General features: G+C 35.5%; 1 protein-coding gene across 1 annotated transcript in view; it reads left to right on the forward strand.

Moving 5' to 3' along the window:
• The window catches only part of METAP1D (methionyl aminopeptidase type 1D, mitochondrial), a gene marked incomplete in the record, with an annotated part of 60,338 nt that extends 36,961 nt beyond the window's left edge, over positions 1-23,377 (forward strand). The window contains 4 exon segments of the mRNA XM_072418334.1: positions 8,344-8,441; positions 18,927-18,974; positions 22,777-22,855; positions 22,939-23,377. Coding sequence (XP_072274435.1) covers positions 8,344-8,441; positions 18,927-18,974; positions 22,777-22,855; positions 22,939-23,014 — 301 coding nt within the window.
• Between the last annotated feature and the right edge of the window lie 429 nt (positions 23,378-23,806).

Consider the following 23,806-nt stretch of genomic DNA (forward strand, 5'->3'; position numbering starts at 1 on the left):
GGAACAATCATGGCACCATAGTGTCCTGTGAGAACCTCACCACATGCACAGTAGTGAACAGGAAGGTGGATGTACTGCTCACACCTTTGATTACTTGGAAGCTGCCAGGCTAGGGCATTTATTTATGTATTTAGAATTCAAATTTGTCCTCAGCTTTGCTTTTGTTGAGATTCACAAGTATATAACGTAAATGTCACAATATATGCCATCTCAGATTTTGAAGTAGTGCTCATGGAGCAATATTAAGCAAAGGTTATATATAAGTTACAACTAATAGTGTACAATTATAAGTAGCTTGTTTTAACTGTTTTGCATAACCTCCTCTTTCCATAAAGCACTGATAGTAATAGCAGTCCGGTTCAAGACCCTCAGTTGCCAATCAGCTGTACTTCTAATACAAAACACATTCAAAAAGACAAAGCAGTGTAATTCATATTTTGGGGGATTTGCTTTATTCAGTAAAGGCTTCATATGTTGGAGTAAATGTTAGGATTTAATCTAAAATAAAGTTGGGTGAACTCCAGGCAATGGTCAGCCATGAACTGTCTTTAAGGTTAAAGCCTTCTATACTCACCCCCCCCCCCCCAGTTGAATTGCAGGGTGCTGCCATCTTCTTCCTTCTCTTCATAGTTGGGATCTTCAGCTATCTTAATCGGCTGGACTGGGATTCCGTTCAGGCGTATGGGAGATCATTCCATCTGGGCAAGGGCAGGGGAAGCGAGCAGTGCTCAGTATCCTGGCATCCACAGCTCAGTTCACCAGATCAGGCATGAAAGAATGAATATTGCAGAATGGACATCACCTGTCCTTTTTGCAAGAATGCTCTGCCTGTTTAAAAATGTTTAAAAGTAGAACTTTAGTTCCATGGGATCATCAGGTTGTCCATGGGGAGAATGTAGAGGCAAAGCGTTTATTGTAATTTTAAACTCGTTGTGGCAATATCTTTTCTTTAAGGCTCTTCTGTTCTTTAAGGTTCTTTGAGGTTTCTTTAGGGCAGAGCTATAAAAGATTTTGCTAAAGGGTTCATAAATCTTATTCAAGATTTGCAATCGAGGATCAGACCCACAGGCACCTACATTTAGGTTGTGGGAAATATTTTGTAAGAGTTTGAAAACTTTACATATTAAGGCTTTGGCTCTATCAAATATAGACGGGAATTAGAAATGGGACCCAGCTATTGTTTCCTAACTCTATGGACTTTCTGAACTTCTAATAAAAACCATATTATACGTGAAATGGAAGTTAGGTTATTAAAATGTCAATACAAAAACATTTTTCTGGTTTTGGATAGAATTAGAAAAAATTAGAACCCCTCTTGGGTTTTCATTGCTATCCAAGGATCCATTAGAGAGGTTTGCTCAAACTTTTTCCTGCAGAAAATAGTTTCACCAGACAGGAAGTAAGAAAAATCTTTAACAGGGACTCCGCTAGAAATAAAAATCAGCCTTTCCTTACTCTACTAAAGAAAGGCATTTTTATTTCTGTATGTGTAGCTGATGCTGCTTTCCCCCTCATCTTGTAAAAAGTTGTCAGCAGGGCAGAAAGTGAGGGGAGATCTCTCTAACAGCTGTTTAGATCACAGTAAAATCTGACAAGGGGTCCTAATCCTTCCCTATTTTATCCAAAAATAGAAAAAGTGGTTTTTGGCTTGACAAATGCTTTACCATAGTTACATTTCAGATATTAGGGACCAAACCTGAATCCGTATTTGCACCATAGAACAAAGTTTTTAGTATCAATAATTCCAATTGGTAAAAGGATCAATGGAAAGTTGGTCTACCTAAAGACATTCAGAGTTCATGAATAAATATTATTAATTTAAATACAAATTCTTTCCAAAAAAATGGCCAAAGTGCGACTTTCCAAAATTTAGCAGGCTACCTAGAAAGACAGTAACTCACCTGTGTCAGGATTGTTAAGTTTGTCTAGCCCTTCTATGACCATGGCTACCCTGATCACTTGAATGTATTTTTCTTTTTATATTATTTTATGTTTTAACAGTACTCCAGGAAAAACAAAATAAATCATTTTAATGTCATTGCTAATAATGTGCCATGACAGTTACTGTAAATTACAATTACTATGCTTTTCACTGTACCTGAACATGCAATGCAATAAATTATCGTTTATTACAATCCATCACAGTTGCTTTGAGAAAGAGAACACTAGATAAGTTCAACTTCATTGTCAAGAAAACACAATGATTTATGTGCCATTTGTACATCAGAAATGTCTTTGTTTGAATAAACTGCTTTGAGAATGTGTTTAGTTCTTTAAAAAGGAATTTACTGGGAACGACCAGAAGATTTTCCTTTTCATTTTGTGTGATACATGTACAAATCATTTGTGCATGAAAACGTTGGGTCAACTTGCAATTGACATACGGGCAACAAAGCTAGCACTTTAGTCAGATTCAGTTCTGGGACAGGACACTATCTGCATAGAGTGTGCGTTCTTGCTATGTTTGTGTACTTTTTTTTGTGTACATTTTTAACCTGGTAGGGTATTTGGCTTCCCTCAAAGTTGTCCATTGTCTATGTTAATGATCTATGGATATTAAAATGTGAGCTTCTCCTAGAGAGATAATGACATGACTATGGGAGTTGTAGGCCCACCATCATCCGCCATGTCAACAAAAAGAGTCATGTTTTCAAGTGTTGAACCTTGGGCTATAATGAAGATTATGTTTCTGCAGAGGAAAACTCCAAAAGCAATCTGTAAGTGGAAACATTTGAGAACAAAGGTGCTCTAAGATCTGGGAGGTCTTTACTACTGTCATATCCCAATAATATTGATTATGATTATGACTTTACTATTTATATAGCGTCAAAATGGTTTGATGCTAAGAAACAAAATTAGGTGGACACCTCCAATTTTTTTGTATCATTGAGCAATCTAGTAATTTTGTTTTTTTATGACATAGTTAAACGGTTTTTGCAGTAGCAGCCAACAGGTCTCTTTACAGCTGAAAAAATTCAAGACCCAAAGATCGTCAGAAAAGGTTATGGCCAAGTTTGTTTTTTGTTTTTGTTTTTTTGGGTAAAGTTGGATATTTTGATGATTGACCATCTTCAGAGAGGTCAAACTGGAATTGAAGAATACTACTCCAAATTTAGGTGCCTATTAAAGAGTTTAATTAAAGGGTCAGAGAAAGACATCTTTAAAAAGATCTCTCCTAACATGTTCAATTTTTAAAGTATTGTGTAAAACTGAGATTGTGGCAGCAGGGATAAACCATAAACCGGACAGAATCCAATGTATAAGTAATGAAAATGCATCACTTGAGTTCCTGAAAAAAAATATATAAAGCCACAGTACAACCAACTCCTAGCTTTAAAGCTTAATTCTTGATCTCTGTATATTGGCATTGAAATGTTTTATCACAGCAGTTGCAAAAATACGTGGTTTTTAGCAGCTGAAGCCTCATGAATTTTTTTTGTAAACACATTTGTACAAACAGTTATAAAATTATAAAGATTTCAGACACTAGCTTCAAGGTGATCATTAGAACTAAAGTGATTATTAGAAGAAAAGCTTGCTTGTGGTGATTTTTTTATTTTTTCATGTTGATATAATAAGTAAAGTATTCCAATTATACCGTGGAATGCTAAAAAAAGAAATAGTCTGAAATAATTTAAAATGCAAATCTGATTCTCTGTTGCTTTTAGGTACCTTTACTGGACGTTGATTTACATGAAATAAACATAAATTTAAAAAAATGATCTTTTTTCTGTTTAGCCTGCAAGAAACCCACAAATGATTAGCATTATTTTCTTCTGTCAAACAGCTCATTATTTCTAGTTTGCGTTTACCAATGCAATGGTATTGGAATGCCATGGATTACCTTTTATGTGGTACAAAGAGCAGAATTTCTCTTTTTGTGATGGCTCTGTCAGCTGGAAAGGGACATCTAATAGACCTGTGGTTTCATATGGAGCAGTCATTTCTCATGGTTATTAGGAAGAAGCTTGTTCATAACAAACAACAAGGAAATGATGCAGTTTACTGTAGAAAATTTACTGAATGTAATTAACATAAGAAAAAAGGACAGGGCTAGGATGCATAGTAGGCATTGCTTTGTAAACCTTTACAGACAGATGTTTTAGTGTATGGGGGGGCAAAAATAGCTAATACCTTTAAAGGCCCCCACTATCGCCAGACTGGGTGGAAAAGACTTTTACCCACCAAGCCAGTCTTCACCTTAATCAACAAGCCTCAGATCTGCCAAACCATGCATTGTTGCTCACACACTGAACCTGTGTGCGTCATCCCTTTGGCAGTTCCCTTGGGAAAAATATGCATTTATAACTATTACGGTCTTTGCTGTGAATTAAACATTTTTGATATGCATACTGCAGTTTTTAGATAGAAATTCCAATTTTCCAGTGAGGCTGCCAGATCTTTGGGTCAATTTCAGTGATAAGACACTTGCTTTTTGAGTGGCTGAAATATTTTTGACATGGGTCACACGGGTTATTAAGTATTGACATGAGCATCACTTCTTATAGTCATTACAATAGTCCATAGCATATAGAAAAGAGATGGGGTGGGGGGTATGCTTATCCAGCATCTTTTTATGGTCATATGGTAGACTATTGCCAGAAACACAGGTAAGACAATGGTAGGGGAGTATAGTAGGCTTTAGTAATTGGTATTCTATTTTTTTTGCCTTTTATTTTATAAAATTTTATTTTATTTCCTACATATTATTACAATGGCTCATGTATTGCCACTATTAGCTGTTTCCAAGCTTTGTGGCACAATGACAAGCAGCTGATAAGCAGGCACGTATGGCAATGTAGACTCCAAACACTGGCTACTGTAACAACCCATTGGTAACAATTCTTGGCAACACAGTGGCATTTAAAATGGACAACACAGGCCAGTACTGTAAAGGTGTAAAATATGGCCTTTATAAGCAAAACTAAACCATGCTGTATTCACCTGTTGGTTTTAGGGTGCCGCCACCGTGTCCAAAAGCTCCTCTAGTAAACACCATGTGGGCTCTGCAATACAAAGCACTGCCTAAATATAAATCCCTGAAGATCTTATACTGGTAATGAGGAGAGTCGGTAGAAAAAAGAAATACTCCAAATACAAGCGCATGTGCTTCATTTTACAATAAGCATTGACCATTGCTAGTAAATGACAGGTCACATCACACATTCCAACAAATACAAGGGTATATACAGGTTTATATTACAAATAATTAAAATGATTAGATTATAATTTTATTAAAAAAAAATCCAGTCACCTTCAAATCTATTCAATTAGTTCAGTACCATGGACAGTGATTTAAAAAAAATCACCTTTTTTAAATTAAAGCATATATTAAAAATGAAACTATTTAACACATTTTTAAAGCAATCCTATGAATCCAGAACACTGAAAACATTATTTGGCACATTTGGACACAGCCATGTCTGTTTCTGTTCAATAGAGCAAACAGATAGCAAAAATAAAAAGTAATTCATAAAAAGCAATTAGAGATTACTTTTTACTGATATTTTAATTAATATTAGTGTGCAGTAATGTCATGACAGATATAATTGGGAGAGTAAGTAATGTGATATCTTTCTGACCTAGACTACTACCTTTACTCTATCCAAATACCAACTTTTCTGCAATCATGTAAAATACTATCAACTTAATTAAAAAACAAAAAACCTTAAAAAATCAATTTAAAAAATGAGTAGTCATTTTGTAACGCTTGTACAATTGAAAATGAGCTCTGTACAAATAGCAATAGTCAGTTTGATGGGGAAGAGAGAAGGGGTAGGACAAGCAGGAGGCTCCCCACAGCATCCTCAAGTTAGAGAGCAACCATGACCATTTGTGTTGGTCACTGTGTATTAATGTATTAGTAAATAACCTTTTACTTGAACAGCTGTAGAGACCCTGGATTTTTGGTTGAGTTGGCCACAAGCAAATGTGATAGGCTAGTGTATTTAGGGCTGGCTAAATTCACCCAGGCAAATTCAGCTACGTAGCCTAATAAACATTAGATGTAAGTGTTTGCACTTACACGTGAGTGTAAGTGCAAATTGTTATATTGGTTGAACATAAATGTAGGAAAGAGCTGTGTATTATCCAAAATAAATAATTAGAATCACCAGTTTAAATTGGCAAATCTTTATGGATGTTTATCTATTACCGGTACATTATATATAATGTGGCATGCTGGGATGAAAATGTATAAGGATTCTTAATTAATCTGACATAATGCTATATAAAATTACTTTTTAATATTTGAGGTCTCCAGCAGTCAAACACCTGAAGATGGATTAAAAAAATGGGTAGCTGTGTGTGGCCACTCCGTCTCTTTATAGCTGTAGGTGGTAAACCCGGACACAGATACACCATCCCTCCCAATGACCTCCAAAGGTAGGAAAGCAAGCCAAGCACAAATCACAAAAACCTACAATTTCTGAAACCATGTTTTGCTACATCTACATCAAACTAAGTAGTGAACAGACTTGAACTCTGGAGGGATTGATGGCTCTTGCACTGATGGTCAGCAAGGTTCTGCTGTAAATCTGAGTTGGCATGATAAAACACCCAGGGGCAGGTCTGGTTCCCCAAGCTCATAGGATATGAAGATTGACATGTGCTGCTTCCCCCACTTCTTAGATTGTGAGCTTTTCTGGCCAGGGACCTCTCCTCCTTCTGTTTCACTGTCTGTATCTGTCTGTCATTTAATGTAAAGTGCTGTGTAACAGGTTGGCGCCATATATAAATACTGTTTAATAATGATAATAATAATATTAATTGGGGGCCTTTTATCCAAAAAAAGACTTGTGGCACAAAATGGTAAAAGAGGAGAAGAATATCACTGGAGTATGCAAGGAGTGAATTCTATCAAATTTGCCAACCTATGCTGACTGCTTTACTAATTCACTTAAAAGTTTTAAAGTTATTTTTTTTATTATTAATAAACTAAAACAAAAATTGGGAAATTATAAATCATTAAAATATTCTCCTGTGTGATATGGATCGAAGGGCCAGGTTAGGCAGGCTGGCTCTGGCAGTTAATTTTTTATATAAATCTTCTCATCTGTAAATATTAATGTAATGTTTTCAATTTTTTTTGTACACCATGACTTGAATTTTCAGGTCCTCCAATATGTGTTGGTCGATTGAAATCCATCATCATCTTACAGTTAATTTGCCATAAATTATACCTAGTGCCATTTATAGATATGCCATATTAAGCATAACATTATTTACCCAAATTAATTTTAATAGATCGTAATGAATCGGGCATATTTATGATAACTGCACATCTGCATATCATTTGCATTACATTTTCTGTGTGGAACACCATGCTTTTTCCAGCATGTTAACCTCTGCTAGTGCCGCATCATTTTCAGAGGTTAGGACATTTATCAGCCTAGCCAACCTATGTAAATTGTACTTACGTTTGTATACTGTGAGCAGACCATACATTTTAGTGCTGTGCTTTGCAATTAAAATAATATTTTTGACTTGCTATGCTTATTGCTTAATTTGTGAGATTTGTTTATTGGTTTCTTACTGCTAAATTATAGAAAACCAGAGATGTTGCTAATAAGCACATTCATTAGCTAAGACTTAAAATATTGCAGCATACCAGTCCTTAGACACTGTGGTTACATTATTTTCAGTTTTTATAAGACATTTTTTCTAAAAGTACAGAAATACCTGTTGATCATGCTAAAAAATACATTGTTCTTGTTAAATCATTAGCACCTGAAATTAAATTTCAAACGATGTTATCGGCCTGCAATGTTCTTTTCAATGGATAACACAACACCTATTTACTAAATCTAGACAACAGCCTAAGGTGCCAGTGCTGTTCCTATATAGTGCATAGCACATTAGGATTAGAAAAGAACACTAATGCAGCTTTCTGAAGACTGGTTCATTGGTGTAGCTATTCTTTAAGTAATCTTAAACTGGTGTGCAGAATTCAAGAGCAAACAATAGGCTTGCAATGTACCAAAATTAGCTAATTTAAGTAATAACCCACTGTGGATTTTCTATGTTGAAGAATTTTTTTAGTGTTTTTATTTAGAACCAATAATTGCAGTATAAATTGATATATATATATATATATATATATATATATATATATATATATATATATATATATTATACAAACCTCAATAGGGACACAGTCAAGAATAAAAAAACCCTACAAATATACTTACCCATCCCAGCTCTTGGAAAAAAAACTGAATAAAACACATATTCAATCAGGCTAAATTTTGTGTCTTATTGAATGACTCTAATACTTGATTAAAAAAAACATTGTAAATAGAAAATGTGTTAACTATTTTTTTATTATTTCCCTTTCAATTAAAGCCGCATTGCTAAAGAAAACAATTTCCAAGTCTGTCCCCATTTTATCGGCCATGGAATCGGCTCATATTTTCATGGACACCCTGAAATTTGGCATCATGGTAAGTAAATGGTATTCCAGAGCATTACAATTTCAGTGAACTAATGATGTATGTCTTTATCATATATGTATTGTCATCAAAAGCCATGTAATCAGTTATGTAATTTTTTAAATAATTAGTGCTTCACTTATTAGTTTGCTGCAGCAGTGATGATTTAGATGTGTTATATTGAAGGAGGTGTATGCTTATCCAGTCAGTCATTTTGTCTTTTTTATTGAAGTTAGTTGAAATCAATTTGCAGAAATCTGTTTTCAATTTGACAATATAAATTATATTTCTGTTGATCAGTGAAAAAAGAAAAAAACAAAAAGAAATCCACTGTGATTCAATGATATATGACAATACAATAGTTAAACTTGCAAAGAGAGTTGAAGTGTTTTAAAGACACATCCAAAGGGAAATACATATGTTTTATAGCACATCCAAAGGGAAGGGGGGGTGAATTCATCTTATAGGCACTTTATGCTTCATAGGCCAATTAACGGAACATCTGAAGATGCTATAGAAAAGTATTACAGGCCAATAGTATATATATGTGAATAAAAAGAAAGATGTTCAAATGCAACCTTATTATAATGCAGATTATGTGATGGTAAACTATCCACACAACCAAGATGATTGTCACTCGAGATGAATGGTTGAGATTGTCTTGGGTGAAAATCTAGTATGTGTACAGCAGTCCTCCGATGCACTTCATCAATCCACCCTGGTGGAAGACATTCAATGAAAGCAGATTTCTAGTTGGATAACTAATAGCTGGGAAAGATAGTCTATAAGACACCATTGGCATGGTGATAATATGACCATTGCTAATATTAACACATATTAACAATAGTCCAGAATTTTTAAGCAGGAACAAAACATCCAGATTTGGCAATCACAAAGGATAAAACAAAAAATTTACAGATCAGGCAACCTGTGCTCCCATCCTGGTTGAGTAATCTTATCACCAGTAGATGTTCTAAATAGAAAAATGCTTTTAGGAGGGTTCAATTAAATTTAATGATCATCTACTGCTGTCTTTGATCTTGCTACAAAGGTTGTGTCAATTTTACTGTAATGGGTTAAAGGAGACACTTGGGCATTATTCAGCCTGTATTCTTTGTCTAAGAGGCATCAGGGTTTAGTAAGTAGCCTATAAAGCTAAGTGTGTGTTGTTGAATTAAAAAAAAAACCCTTTCTTACAATGTGATTAACTGAAAAAACTGAGATTGTTTTAAAAAATATGCAGGGGTTTGTTAATGAAACCCCTAGGTCATAATGATCAGTAGATCCCAAGATTTAGGCATCTGGAACTATATGCACACTGGATCAGTGGATGGACTCAGAGGATGTGGCCTGGGTAGCAAGTACTGTACAGCCCCACAGGTCCACAATAGAGGGTGCCCAAAAGGTGTAAGTTGCAAATCTTGAGCCTCATTGGTAATCCTAAATAATTATAAGGGGGTACTGTTTAAATAGGATGTGTGAGAGGGTATAATCCCCTTTCCGCCTTGTGGTAAAAAAAAGCACAGTTAGCAACTCTCAGACGCATAGCAAACTGCTACTATGCCATTGCATGCATTGCCCTTACATTTTTGGTATCCGTGCTGGTTTTCCTCCAGTGGAGGGGAAGAAACATCATGGGCAAAAGTAACATATTTTATCCAGGAAACCGACTGCAACACTTGTTCAAAGTGGTTCCCAGCCACTCCCATACAGTTGAGTGGCAGTTGTTGGGAGTGTGGCTGAGCATGTGGTACAATGCTGAATGGGGCGTTTGTTGTTTTAAAGGACAACCATTCTTTAAATAAGCCATAGAGTGAATTGGGAGGTAGGAAGGGCAGAGTCAATGACTTTAGTAGAAAATATCAAGATACAGTATGATTAAATTGGTATCTATACCAAAAAATCTATTAGATATTCTGATATTGAGTTCACTGAAAATAATGCTTATATACTGCATGTTATCAGTATATTCCCAAATTTAATTATTCAAGATTGTGAAGATTTCCTTTACAACTATAAAATCACATTGTACAACACAAAGTCAAAAGATGAGATGATGTCATCAACAGTTACATGTTGGGGGAAAGGCTGCTACATCACAATGTGGCTTGTTCTTTTTATTAACTAATTTCCTGGTGCAGGCGGTCAGTACAAGTGGTGTTTCTTCCACAATTCACTAAACAACATAACATCAGAAAATGCACTCACTTGCAATAGTGAATGCCAACTTAGCACAATAACAATTTTTTCCTAGTTATCGCATGAATTGCTTTATATATATATATATCTGTATATACAGTATAGGAAGGATTGAGGTGCCTTTCCCCTTTAAGTGCTGTAAAGAAAATTCATTGCATACTGCCTTTTCTTTTCCTTTGCAGTCTTCATTCCTAACAATGGAAGCATTGTATTGATGATAACGTCAGGGTCTCTGTAGATATTTAAGTTGGCAATGTGCATCCAGAAATTCCTCTTACAGGATCATTTTACAGATGTAAAAAAATGCATGTAAATGTACAGTTAAAGCCACTATGAAGACATTTAAGAATGTTGCGACTTCTAAGAAAACATGATCGCTTATATGAATTTATTTCCTGGAAAATCCAAAGATAACACGGGACTGGGAAACTGTAATTGCTAGTATAAGATGTCCCAAATGCTGCACAAATTATAGTAAAATGTAAGGTACAATGTCATGTAAAATAGGTGATCCCTCTTATTAACGTGATCTGTTCAGCAGATCATCATTAGATTCACAGTTTTTTTATTACCACTTAGATATCTATTGCTGCCAGCTTCCCATTCAAGTCTGTGTTAATTACAAAACTCTCCTCCTCTCATTCATGGCTTAACATTCTTGTGGCAGCACTTACTACTCTAATCTCTTGCTATACACTTGTGTTATCTTACAGCTCTCACTTGTCCCTGCCACTTTTCCTATATCACTGGGACCTTTTAATTATGGCTTCTTTTGCCTGGAATTCTCCTGACACCTAGGTCTGTGCAAATCATTAAAGCTGCACTTTATTATGGTAATATTTTGCCTTTCTGAGTTCCTCCTTTCTCATCCTCATTAACATGTTAATGATATTTTTAAGGAAAAACTTCTACTTGTTGAAAAAATTATTATAGCATGAACTGGCTACACAAGCCATTTTTAATACTGTGTTATTTATAATTACCTTTACATTCCAATCTGAAGATGCTGTAATATTCGAAAACTGTTTACAGTGCACTTTGGAAACTTGGAGACTTTCTGTATACCATCAGTGTACAGAATGCTCCTAGAAATTTAATTTCTTGCTTGTCTGATTGGCTGAACGATTCTCTAAGGCACCCTCTGCAGGAATTACGGTTTTGATGAGATATTACCTAAGGGCTTATTAATTGTAAATGGATGCAGATACTGCAACTTACTTCATTAGGTTTCTAAATGTTCTGTAGGTGATTATGAGTGCAGACCATCATAGCTTACTGAAAACATCCCAGCAATATTATGCAGGCTGTCCTAGGTATCACCCACATGTGGTTCTGAGCTTCTATCAAGCACTAAAATCCAATAAAGCAAAAGAGCAGGTCAGGGACAATAAGGGTGGGGAGGATAGAGCTAGATGATGGTGGATGTTCTGCAGCCATGAAACAAGAGAGGCTCTGTCCTACCAGTTTCTAACTTATTAAAGCTCTCCAAGACTGGAGAAGCCAAGCCTTTTAGCTGGGTGGAGAACCTGGATGATCTAGCAAACCAGGAAAAGATTTCATAAAAATAATTTGCTATTAGTTAGCCAATGTTTTCAATCATTGGCAATTTCAGGTGTACTGGATTAACCAGGTTCACCCATGATATTCTATCTTCAAAAAAGCAGCTTGTTAAACTTTACAAAATTGTGCTTGCTGCAAAATTCAACAAATATTATACATTAAATTTCTTGTTTCAGGATATAGGGAGGTAGGCAAGACGTATTGAACTGAGACTGTATAGGAGACTTCTGCTTAGGTTGACTGTGGCAAGGTTCCATTCACATATACACTGCGGTAGATTTTTTTTCTCCCCAACTAGAACAACTGTGATGGCCTAGAGTCACCTTTACAGCTTAACTACTATTGACACCAAATGACATGAGTTACCCCATGTATTCTAGGCAAACTCTACTAAAAGATATAGGACACTATTTTTTTCTATCGTTTTCACCCTCTAGGTGTCTTTATGGAATATCTGTAGGATTTACTTAGAACGGTAAAAAGCAATTACAGCTTCCCAAGTGCAGGGGTAAACCTCTTTGTTCACATCCTGCAAAGTACAGACAGCGGGGCCATTCTATGCTACACAAAATAGAGTTTAGAACTTCTAGTGTGTGCGAGACACATTACAATAAGAACCCAGCTCTTCAGAGGTTCAGAGAAATGACCTTGAAAAATTACTGTAGATAAAGCTATTATTAAAAGAAAAACCACCACCAGTGGAGGAATGGAGATGTTAAGACCCAGTACATACATGAATGAGCAGGGCGGTGTAGTGATGTGTGCTCGGCTCCATGTGACAAGAAACTCTTGATTACACAGCATTGTGTTGCATCACAGATGACATCCCATAATTGCAGGTGGGGCCATGTAAATGAAATGGTGATGACATGTACAGTAAACTGATAAACTGAGAACACTGGGAAGAGGTTGATGTGTCTGAATTACTGTCCTGGTGTGTCCACTAGGTCTTCATTTTAATTTATTTCTTTTATAATATTTTAGATGAACTCTACGAGAGCAAGGGCCTTGGGTACCCATCCTACTCTTTTTATCTGTCTTCTCTTAATACACTAAAGGAGAGAGCGCCATACTAAGACAAAAAATATTCAATAGTAGATTTTATTGCAGCATAAATATGAATAGTGAATGCACCAAAAAGCTGTGTTGCTAATGAATTAAATATACAACTGTCCAGCAGATTATAAATTGTTCTCTACAGAACTATCAGTAAATTAAAGCTCTGAAGAAGGGAGAAAGAGTCCCCTGAAACAAGTTGGATGACTTCTGTTATTGTTATTGGCAATAATATCTTTTATCGGAAGTTTGTGTCTTACTGTGATGCTCTCTCCCTCCGTTTTTTTTACACAATTAAATACACCAATCCTTTTTGTTCCTAGCAGCCAACAGCAAGCTGGCTCTCATCCTCAGACTTTCCACTTTTCCCTTACCACTAGTGGAACAACTCTGTTTAGAATTATTTTAATAAGTGGAAGGGTTCTTTAGTATCATTACAAAAACCTGAAAAGTAATTTTGAATACAGACATATTTGTGCATCATATAAACAACCTCTAGGAATCCTCACTTGTTGGCTTCTAGTTGTGAATAACAATGGATCAGATGACCATGATCTGTGCACTGATGACTTGTGTTCTGGGTTTTTTCATTGTGTAGTGTTGGACAAACAATACACTATATGTAAACACTCATACTAAAATTTCATACACGCCTTAACATGGTAATGCCATCTTAAAAGTAATCTTTTAAAATATGTTTATTTGTACAGCTTTTAATTAATTACTACCTGGAGTTCTACAGTTGCCACTATGTTTCACAGTTGGTATGAGGTTCTTTTCCTATGAAATTAAAACTGGTGCAATCTCTTTTTTGTTTATAGATGCATGCACTTTTATTCCAGCTGTTGTAAAAATTACCTGAGAATCCCACAGTGTAATATTTAGGGTTATTGGAGACTCATCAAAGCAATAAACACGCTTGGTCCAAATTCTCTGTTCTGGATCAAAGAGCAGTGGTTTGAAATCTATGTTACTTGTAGATTATTTTCCCTAGAGTGAGTGATTCTTTATTCTGCAAATATGCCCCATTTGAGGTGTGCTTACTCTTTCTTACCTGGTTGTCAATGTACTTTAAAAAGTGACCATGGAGCGTTTGTGAATGTTAAAAAGCAATTTCATAGAATTTTTTCATTTCAAAGAATCTGGCCCTTTAACAGACTGGCCTTTTACACCCATGTGTTGTATCCTTTGTTTGTGCTGGTTGAAAATATAAAGGAATGCTCCAGGCCTTGTGTTACAGCACCATTTCTAAATCCAATACCCATCTTGGCTGACTTCCCAGCACAAATTAATATAAACAGATGATTACTATATAAAGCAACAAACACCATAAAAAGCTTCACAGTTATTAGTTCTATTTTTTTTTACTTTGTAGTGTTGGAAGTAACCACACAAACCTGGTTGATCAGAACTAGAATTCTTTTAACAATACATAATGTTAAGATCAATATTATGTGATCAGCCAGAGATTAAACATTCTAACGCTCTCTTTGGGGTCTATTTATGAAGCAGTGAATCTGAAACATTTCCTTTCAGTGAATGTTAGATTAGCATGAAATTAATGGACAAGAAAAGCAAAAAAAAAAGTTTTTTGTCCCTATATTTGGTATCAGTCAGCCAAATGTTATGGTGAATAAAAGTTAAGTCTTAATGATTTTTGGAAGTGCTGGTACATCCCTAAATCAATCTCGCTCGCTCGCTCGCTCTCTCTCTCTCTCTCTCTCTCGTGTTCTCCATGGCTGGAGAGGATATACTTTCATCAGTGAAGCTAAGTGATCCAGCAAACCTGGAATGGAGTTCTTAAGTCATTTGCTACCAAATGGTTTGAATCCTGAACTAGATCCATTTTGGGTTTGGTGGATCCCCCAGGTTCACTGATAAAAGGGAATGGGTCAGTTTAATCAAAATTTTAGAAAATTGGAAATGTTAGTTTATATTTTTGATAGGTAAAAATAGGTTGATTTACTAGATGACTCCTTCTGAACCTTTATGAATTCTTGTATGAGATCTCCTCACCATTCACTTGAAACAAGGGGTGCATGATGCCATGTGTTGGGGCCAAGATGCAAGAACACCAGGAACACCACTAGAGTTTCCTAAAAGTAAAAGAAAGCAGTGAATGTCTGAGCCTACCTGTGGCCAAAATGTCAGCTGTGGTTATCCAGGTGAGGTTGATTGAATTGAGGACTATAGACTGCTCACGTTGCAAAAAGAAAGATCCCTTGCAAAAAATATTTTTACTTGTTTTTTAAAATGAGATAAAGTTGACTCCAGCCATCTAATCTTGTGCAAGTAAAAATCCTGTTTTTTCTATTTCCTTGCACATGATTGGATATTATTTGAAAAGGGAACTGTCACCACCGTCTCTAAAGTAAAATATGTCGTGCAAGTCAATAATTCACCTTGGTAAGTGTAAAGCCTAAATACCTTTAGTAATTCACCCCCCAGAGATAAAGCAAAATGTTTTCCAAACTGTGGAAAAAGGATAAATGATTCATACGTGGCTACTTATTTACGTGTTGCCATCAGCTAGTATAAACCCTTTGCCTTTCAGAACCATGTGATGTCCTACAGGTTAAGCATGGACAACCTACTGCCTCTCAGGTCTCTCGGTGACACATGTCCCCCATTGTGGTGATGGCTGGCAGAATATGCTGACATTTCAGTACTTTGAGGTTGCCTGTTTCAGCTCAAGCTGACAACTGTAGGTCACATCACATTTTCTAGTGCTCTCTCAGGATAGCAAATGAAAAAAGCACAAGTCCAGTTTTTGTTCAGAAAAACAAATCCTCTCCAGATTTACTATACATTAGGAATATTTTATTGCAGATCATTACCTGTTTCTGATCTGTAGATATCTTGCTTGGCAGTCCCACTAATAAGTCTTGATGAAAATGGGAAAGGAGAATCTGTTTGTTATAATTACACGATCACTTTCAGTGCTGTTTTAAAAATCATGGCTGTCTGCACAATGCATTGGGTGTCTATCGGGTATCTTACTTATTAATAATACTGGAGCTGTTACTTAAGTCTTCATATGATTTGTGTAATTATGTGTAATCTATGTATTTATATAACTGCATTACATTTTAAAGGTAACTTTTTTAAGTTTTAAGGATTTTAGTTTTTAAACAAATAGTTATTTTAGGAATTTTATTTCAGGTATTGTTTCCTTTCTGCACCCACCCACTGACATTAAAGTATATGGACATCCTATTTTTTTTAAATGATATTTATTTAGGTATAGTATGTATTTAGTATATTTGGCATCCAACCTAATTGTAATCAGTTTTTTTTATGTTGTAAATCTTTTAAAAATTCATACCTGGAGATCCTGCCAGTGATATCCCCTCCTGTTGTTGTCAAACAGTGCTAAGCCCCATGCCCTCACCCCTTCCCTCATCATGCAACAAAGCACCACTGACTGCACAGAGCTTGTTGGATCCACTGTCACTAGAAACTATAACTAAAAATTGTTTCTAGCAGTAATTATTGGGCCTCATTCATAGATTAAAATTAGTTTGAGTTTTTCAGTTGAAATGATGAGGCTACTTTACTATAGGAGTTGAGAATCTTCACACAATGTATTCACTTTAGTTTTCCAATCATGTGCAGGTGAAATAGGTAAATAGGAATTTGCTTTCAATATGAATAAATAAGTAAATATTTACTGTTTATGATGTGAAGATTCACTACTCCTTTAGTAGATCAGCCTCATTATGACTGCTAGAGAGGAAAGCCTAAGGGTTCTAGCAGACCCACGGTTGGCAGCTCCTGGGCGTGCAGCAAACTGCTGCTGTGTGCTTGGGCTTTGGGGAACCACACCTGGTATACCCAGAAGTACCCACAGCTGTGGCCAAGGCACAAAACCTTAAACAAGAAGGTGTTTGAGATCTGTAACACAATCTTCAGTAGCTTCATTAAAAAACCCAACCTCTTCTATTTACTTAAATGTAAGATTTTTGGGCAACAATTGAGACCCGGGCAGAACGTCTGAAATGGCCTAAAGCCATATATATATTTGCTGTAAATGTATATACTGTAGGTCTTTGTATTAGTCTCCAGTCAGTCATCACCTCTGAAATGTGCTACATGTCACTTAAACATTTTTGTGAAGTAAAGACTGGCAAGTAATTTTTGAATCTATAAAGCTCTCATGAAACCAGCTATGAGAAAAACAGAATGTTACCTTAATTTATGAAAGGACTATAAATAATTAAAAAATTTTGTACACATTATTTTAGGTGGCATGCACTACCTAGCACTTTTTGGCTGTTGTATTTCCTATATTATTTTAAAGAACTTTGCAGCAGATAGCTTTTTTTTCCTACTAGTCACAGCAGTAGTTTATGGGTAAGGAGGAGCTTGCAGATACGTAAAACAGCATTTTATGTAATGACCAGTTGATGCCAGGACACATACCGAAGTAATGTGCTGTAGTGAGGCTTACATTCTCCAAACTGGACCATATTTTCCTTCTTTCAAATAGTGTATTTGGAAAAACATAGACATAGGTTAATAGCTTTCACTCACATATGTATTACTAAAATTATGTGACTTCTGTGCACTTCTCTAAAGCAAAACCTGTCAGAAGAGAAATTTGGAGCCTGTCATTTATGATCTTTTTTGGAAAATGCTGTTGGCTGGTTATTATACTGATCATCTGACTGCAGAATGTTGAGACAGAAAAACTATGCAGCAAGTCAAGCCAGAACTTCTAATCTACTTATTTGTTCCAGGCCTGCAGGTCACTGAATATTTTACCACCTACCGCCTCCCAGTGGTGCTTGCTTTCCTTGCTCCACAAACACCCCATTTAGCTCCTGAATTGGGAAGGAAAGCCCTATGTAAACTCTAAACTAACCCACCAAAGCTTACACAGAGCTTATAACCTTATCACAGCACTGTCATATGAGTGGGTAACTCCTACCTGGGGGTTTAACTCCTGGTAACCACATAAAGCAGATGGAAAGAAAAGAAAGGGGTGTATATGCTTTTGGGTAGAAAGTTAGGGAATTAAAGCCTAACTCCAGACACTCCAACCTTTTTTCCTCAAGATAAAAAAGGATCTAATGCTGCTTGTTTTATAAGGCATTGTTAATACTTTATTCCATGGTTCTGCTGTATTCCTCCCTTCCATTTTGGATTTTCAGGAGGGGTCTGCTCTTGTTGTCTCTAACTCCCTTTGTCACTTCCCATCTTGCCAATTCCATTGTGTCATTTTGTGCAGGACCAGTGGCCACATTATCGGGATGGGATGTGGCTTCCATGATCAATGAAGAGAGGGTAACTTTAAGATAGAGGATTAGTATGGCAGCCAGACACACAGCAATGGCAGTCTACATATGTTTTATGACCGGTTTTCTTTCAGAAAGCTGTGGAAGATTTGTATAGAAAATACTGACTTCTTCTCCATTACATACAATACATCTATGGATCATCATTTCCAGACCTTCAACACCTCCAATTATATGTACATTGTTATATATGTGAAGGATTGATGTGATTCCAGTTTGAGTTTAATTTATACTGACACTCCGGACTTCTGCTTGAGCTGAATGAAATGTAATATCGTAAGTAATAAAATTTCCTAGAGGTTCCATTTTAGAAACATCTTGGAACAGAACTGTATTCCCTGAGGCTGTTCTCATGTAGTCAACTATCTTCTTTTTTTTCCCCTAGAAAATGTTAATAATATGGAAATGGAAGAAGGAATGGCATTTACTATAGGTCAGTACAATTCTTTCCACGATTTGCTAAAAATAGGTAAAGTAGAAGACTTTGATGATAATTACACTGTAAATTTATTTTTTTTATGATGTGTCTTAATGTGAATGTATATTATTTTGTGTATTTTATTGTAGATGTATTTAACTATACTGTAAAAAATGTTCTCTATTTAGTCAGGGCAATATTTAATAATATGTACTGATATTTTTGATTTACAATTTACATCCATCATGTGTGGTTCCAGACTCTTATGGATAAACACTGTTCCAAATCTGCGGTATCTGAAGGTCAGTTGAAGCTTGCAGCTGAATGAATCAAAGGAGGATCTTTCACCCCCTATTCTTAGTGCTCTATAAAGATCAGTATAAAGCTACTTCTATCCACTCTTCTTTTTAAAAAGTATCTTGTGCAAATATAAATCTATTAAATTTACTTTTATTTACCATCTGATAAAATATGATAAACATATTTAAAACATCAGCATAGTGAAGAAACTCAGGAACACTATGGTCCCAAAATGTTTTGCACTCGACCTGTTTTGCAGACACAGAGGTCTACTTTCTCAGGAGTTCAGTTTGTGATCCAAATGTTAGGTGGTGTTGAGTGCAAAACCTTTTGAAAGTAATTATTTCTCTGTGTGGTTTCATCTAAATAAATAATTTCTTTTCTCGTATTATGTTTAATTGAATATATTAAGTATTTGGAGAAAAAATGCATTAAATACATAGACTTGGAAAGAGAGCGAGCAATGTGAGGAGCTAATTTGACTGTCTCCAAGATGGTGCCACCTTGGCTGTCTTCATGATAATGTGCTGTGCCTGGAGTCACCATGACAAGTGCTGTAATCCAATAAAAACTAAATCTACCAAGGATTCACTGGCAAAGAAGTTCAAGCTTTAAGTTTGTCCTTATTACTGATTGGTTGATTATTCAGTATCCTGTACATAACCTGATCATTACAAATAATGTTTACAATATTCATATATTTTTAAAAATATCTCCAAATCATATTGACCCCAGAGAACCCATAACTGACTGGCGTTATCAGGTATTGTATCAGATTCCTTCATAACAATCACACAAGGGTTCGTTTGTGAAGATCTTGTTAGCACATGCAGAAATTTTTTGGCATGTTAAAAATCTCTAAAGCCAAATAGTGTTACAGGTTCTCTTTAATCCAAAATAAAGGTGAAATTAAAACAAGGAACATAAGTAGCCTGACTACTCCACAAAGCTTTCTTACAAATAATCACTTTGGGCCAAAGGTATCAAGGCTCCCTTGTTGATGTTCACATTTGTTTCATTGTTCACATCGTTTTTACAATGAACCTAAGTCCAAGCAAGAGAACAATGTGGAATCTTTATTTTGGATATGTGTTACATATGTTGAGCCCATGGTCTGAAAGATGCAGCCCTTGGGGTACATCGAGCTGGCTCCTTTGCAGTATCAAGGAATTTGCTGTTTATTCAATCTAAAAACCTAAATCTAACTTGGCTGCACAAATAGTACTCTTGGAAAGTCAGAACTGTTAAATTTAAACTTTAGATTAAAAAAAATACATCAAATTTCCCTAGTTCAACTAAATACATTTTAAAGATTCAAAGGATGTTACTGCAAATCTAACCTGCATCTTTTCATTGAATTTTGAAAGAGGCATTTCATTGCACATTCTACATTCTTGGTGACACGACTATGGACTTTGTACAATTATCTATATATCAGGGCTCTAGTACAATATGTTTTGGAGACCATAGCTCACATACCTTTTACTGTATCAATGTGTTTTTAGACTCCATATAAATTAATGTTGGTGTGTCTTTACATAGTACACCATATGGCCCCCATGACAGAAATTGTGTTAGATTATGCAAAATGTATTCAGGGAAATTTTCCAAGGTATGGGTTAAAAAGAATGAAATAGGGTTTTATTTTTACACCTTAAAGGTATGGAATTTTTTTACAGGAGTACAGACTGGTCACTTAACCTGAAGTTCAGCAATATGTACTGACTGTAACAGCCAATCATTTGTAACAATTTCTTTTTAATGAAACAAATTTTCTTACATATAATTGGATATTTGCAGTGATCACAGCTTCAACCTATTTACCAAATCTAATGGAACATTTACTTTGTAAGATAAACAGCCCATTTCAACTGATCAAATATGATTCCAGACAAGCAGTCAATCCTAGAGTGCCATGGCATGCTAGGAGTTGGGTGTAGTTCCAAGACTGCTGACAAGCTACAGGCTGTCTACCTCACTCACTGTTTAGCTCTGATGAGTCCACCTGCACATAAGGACTGTTTCAGTTCTAGCTCAAGCCTAGCATTGATTATTTGGCTAATCTAAAACAATATTGCTCCCTGTCTCTGGATGAATCGCTACCCTGTACACTTGAATCCCATTTTTTTGCAACAGGTATGTCATCAAACACCCAGTTTGTAAGGATGACACAGCTGTAAACATTTAGAATAAGAGGGCAATCACCAGTCTGTAAATTGAACCTTGATCCCTTCTGACCTCTTCTGCTGGGCTCTCTGCACTAACAGCTGGGCCTGGCTTGCTAGGTTCTGTGTTGTTGCACACATCTGTGCCACATCCTTCAATTTTATGCTAAATATAGACAACCTGCAAAGCTTCAGAGTTTGTGGAACTACAAGTCCCCACCCCCCTACCAGCAACTGAAAACCCTGTTCACCTCTGTGGCTTGCAGTCACAATAGGAGTGTATCCCACCGTAATATATCCTTTTATATTGGCATTTTTTTAATCTTGCACATGATAATGGTTTAAATTTTCTATTTATCACAGCTTGCATGGTATGTATATAATGGTCACTCATACATCGTTTACAGAACTTAGGATATTTATTTTTATTTGTAGGTATTAAAAACATTTTATGCATGCGATATCTGAAATTCTTCAATAATCCCTATTACTGTGCAAATGTAAACTTAAAATGAAGGTGACTTTTAATTTATTTTTTGAAAAAACTATTGATTGCTTGTTCAGCCTATGTTTTTCTAGAACAAATCTTTTGGATATGATTTATTAAAGCACATGCCATAATTTGCATTTATTATATAACTTCTCATGCCTCATCTTTAAATATTATAAACAAATTGTGCAAAATATTTTGTATAAATCCTTTGTAAGGTCGTAATACCTTTATAGTGAGGGGCCCAAAAAGCTGTAAATGACAGCATTTCCCTTTTAAATCATATTGAACACTCATCATTCAAGGAGAGTGAGCAGATCACTCCTTTAAATCCTTTCTTTATCTTGCATGGGCCAGCTAAGCATCTCCCGTATTTTAGATGACTCCATTTTTTGCCCTCTCCCTGAATAAAATAATATTCAACGACAACATCATTTTTGTAAATAATGCTTTTGCAGGGCCAGACCCTTCACACACACAATTGTTCTCATTATCCCTTTATAGCACTGCATGTTCACTTCCCAGTATCTACAGACATAGGTTTCCTAAAACCACACTCACAATTTTTGTGTCTTGAATTTTATTCTTTTCAAGTCATTTCATTTATTTGAGATGTGGCAATCTCTCCATGTTGATTAATATAGTGCTAATCTCTCCTGCCTGGTTATAATTTCCATCCCTTTGAGTCACATCTGCAGAAAGGAATGTGTTTATATTATATATTTACTAAATTAGTTAACCAAGCAAATGAGTTTAGCTCCCCATGCTTTCCACCCCCAGTGAGCATTGCAATCACCACCTAATGGAAATATAAATCGTCATATTTTTCTGTAAGTCATATGTCTTTTTTTTTTTTTTTCAGAACCCATTATACTAGAGGGATCTCCTCAATTTAAGATCCTCAAGGACAATTGGACAGCTATGTCACGGGACAATAAAAGGTGCTCTGTTCAGTTTTATTATTTCTGCTTTCCATTCATGTATGATATTAAATATTATATTTTACACCTCTTCTTTATTCTAGATCAGCCCAGTTTGAGCATACCATTGTAATTACATCAGTAGGAGCTGAAATCCTGACCAAAGCTCCAGAAGAATAATAAGGAAGCTCTGTGTGCATGTATACAATGGAATTGTAATAAACAAACATTATTTAATTTGTATTAGTTCAATCAGACCCATGCAACTTGCTGTTTTTTGTTTTTTTTATAGACTTCAGTATGTGGTGCTTCATATAAGACCAGATGTAAGGTTTTGTACTGCTATGTGAAAGTCATAAAGAATTACCATGCAGTAGTTTTTTTGCTGCACCTTATTATGCTCCATCATCTATACACATCCAATGTACAAGTTATATGTTACAAATGTATAATATGTATATAGATTGGATTTTGTAACATCTTTGTATCAGTGTTTCTGTGGTCCACCTGGCTCAGTAATAAAATGATTTTTACACAGAATAATCATAGACTCAGTTTGTTTCTTTGTAATAATTTTTATTATACAGACCAATAATGTACAACCAATATTAGATCCACAATGCTGAAATTAATGTAATTTTCACAAAATATTGTATATTTTGTACATTGAACTTATTTAGATCATAAAAATCACATTGAGTTTTTTATGTTTAAAATATAAATGTAAGAATATGCAATAATGTGTATTTTTAGAGGAAAATAAAAGCTGCAGAGATGTAACAGAGGAAAGCAGGAATAATGTGCTGGTAGAGGGGAAGACCAGTGGAGGTAATGCATGGAGGGTGTAATTAGGGAGCTGCTAATCAGGCTGCAGGAATGTGAGCTTTTCATTTGGTATTCAAATTGATCTTCCATAGACCGCTAACCAGAGTCTGGGATCCAGTCCAAACACACCAGAGCCCTATCTACTAG

Source organism: Pyxicephalus adspersus, chromosome 7, assembly GCF_032062135.1.
Source record: "Pyxicephalus adspersus chromosome 7, UCB_Pads_2.0, whole genome shotgun sequence".
Taxonomy (NCBI): domain Eukaryota; kingdom Metazoa; phylum Chordata; class Amphibia; order Anura; family Pyxicephalidae; genus Pyxicephalus; species Pyxicephalus adspersus.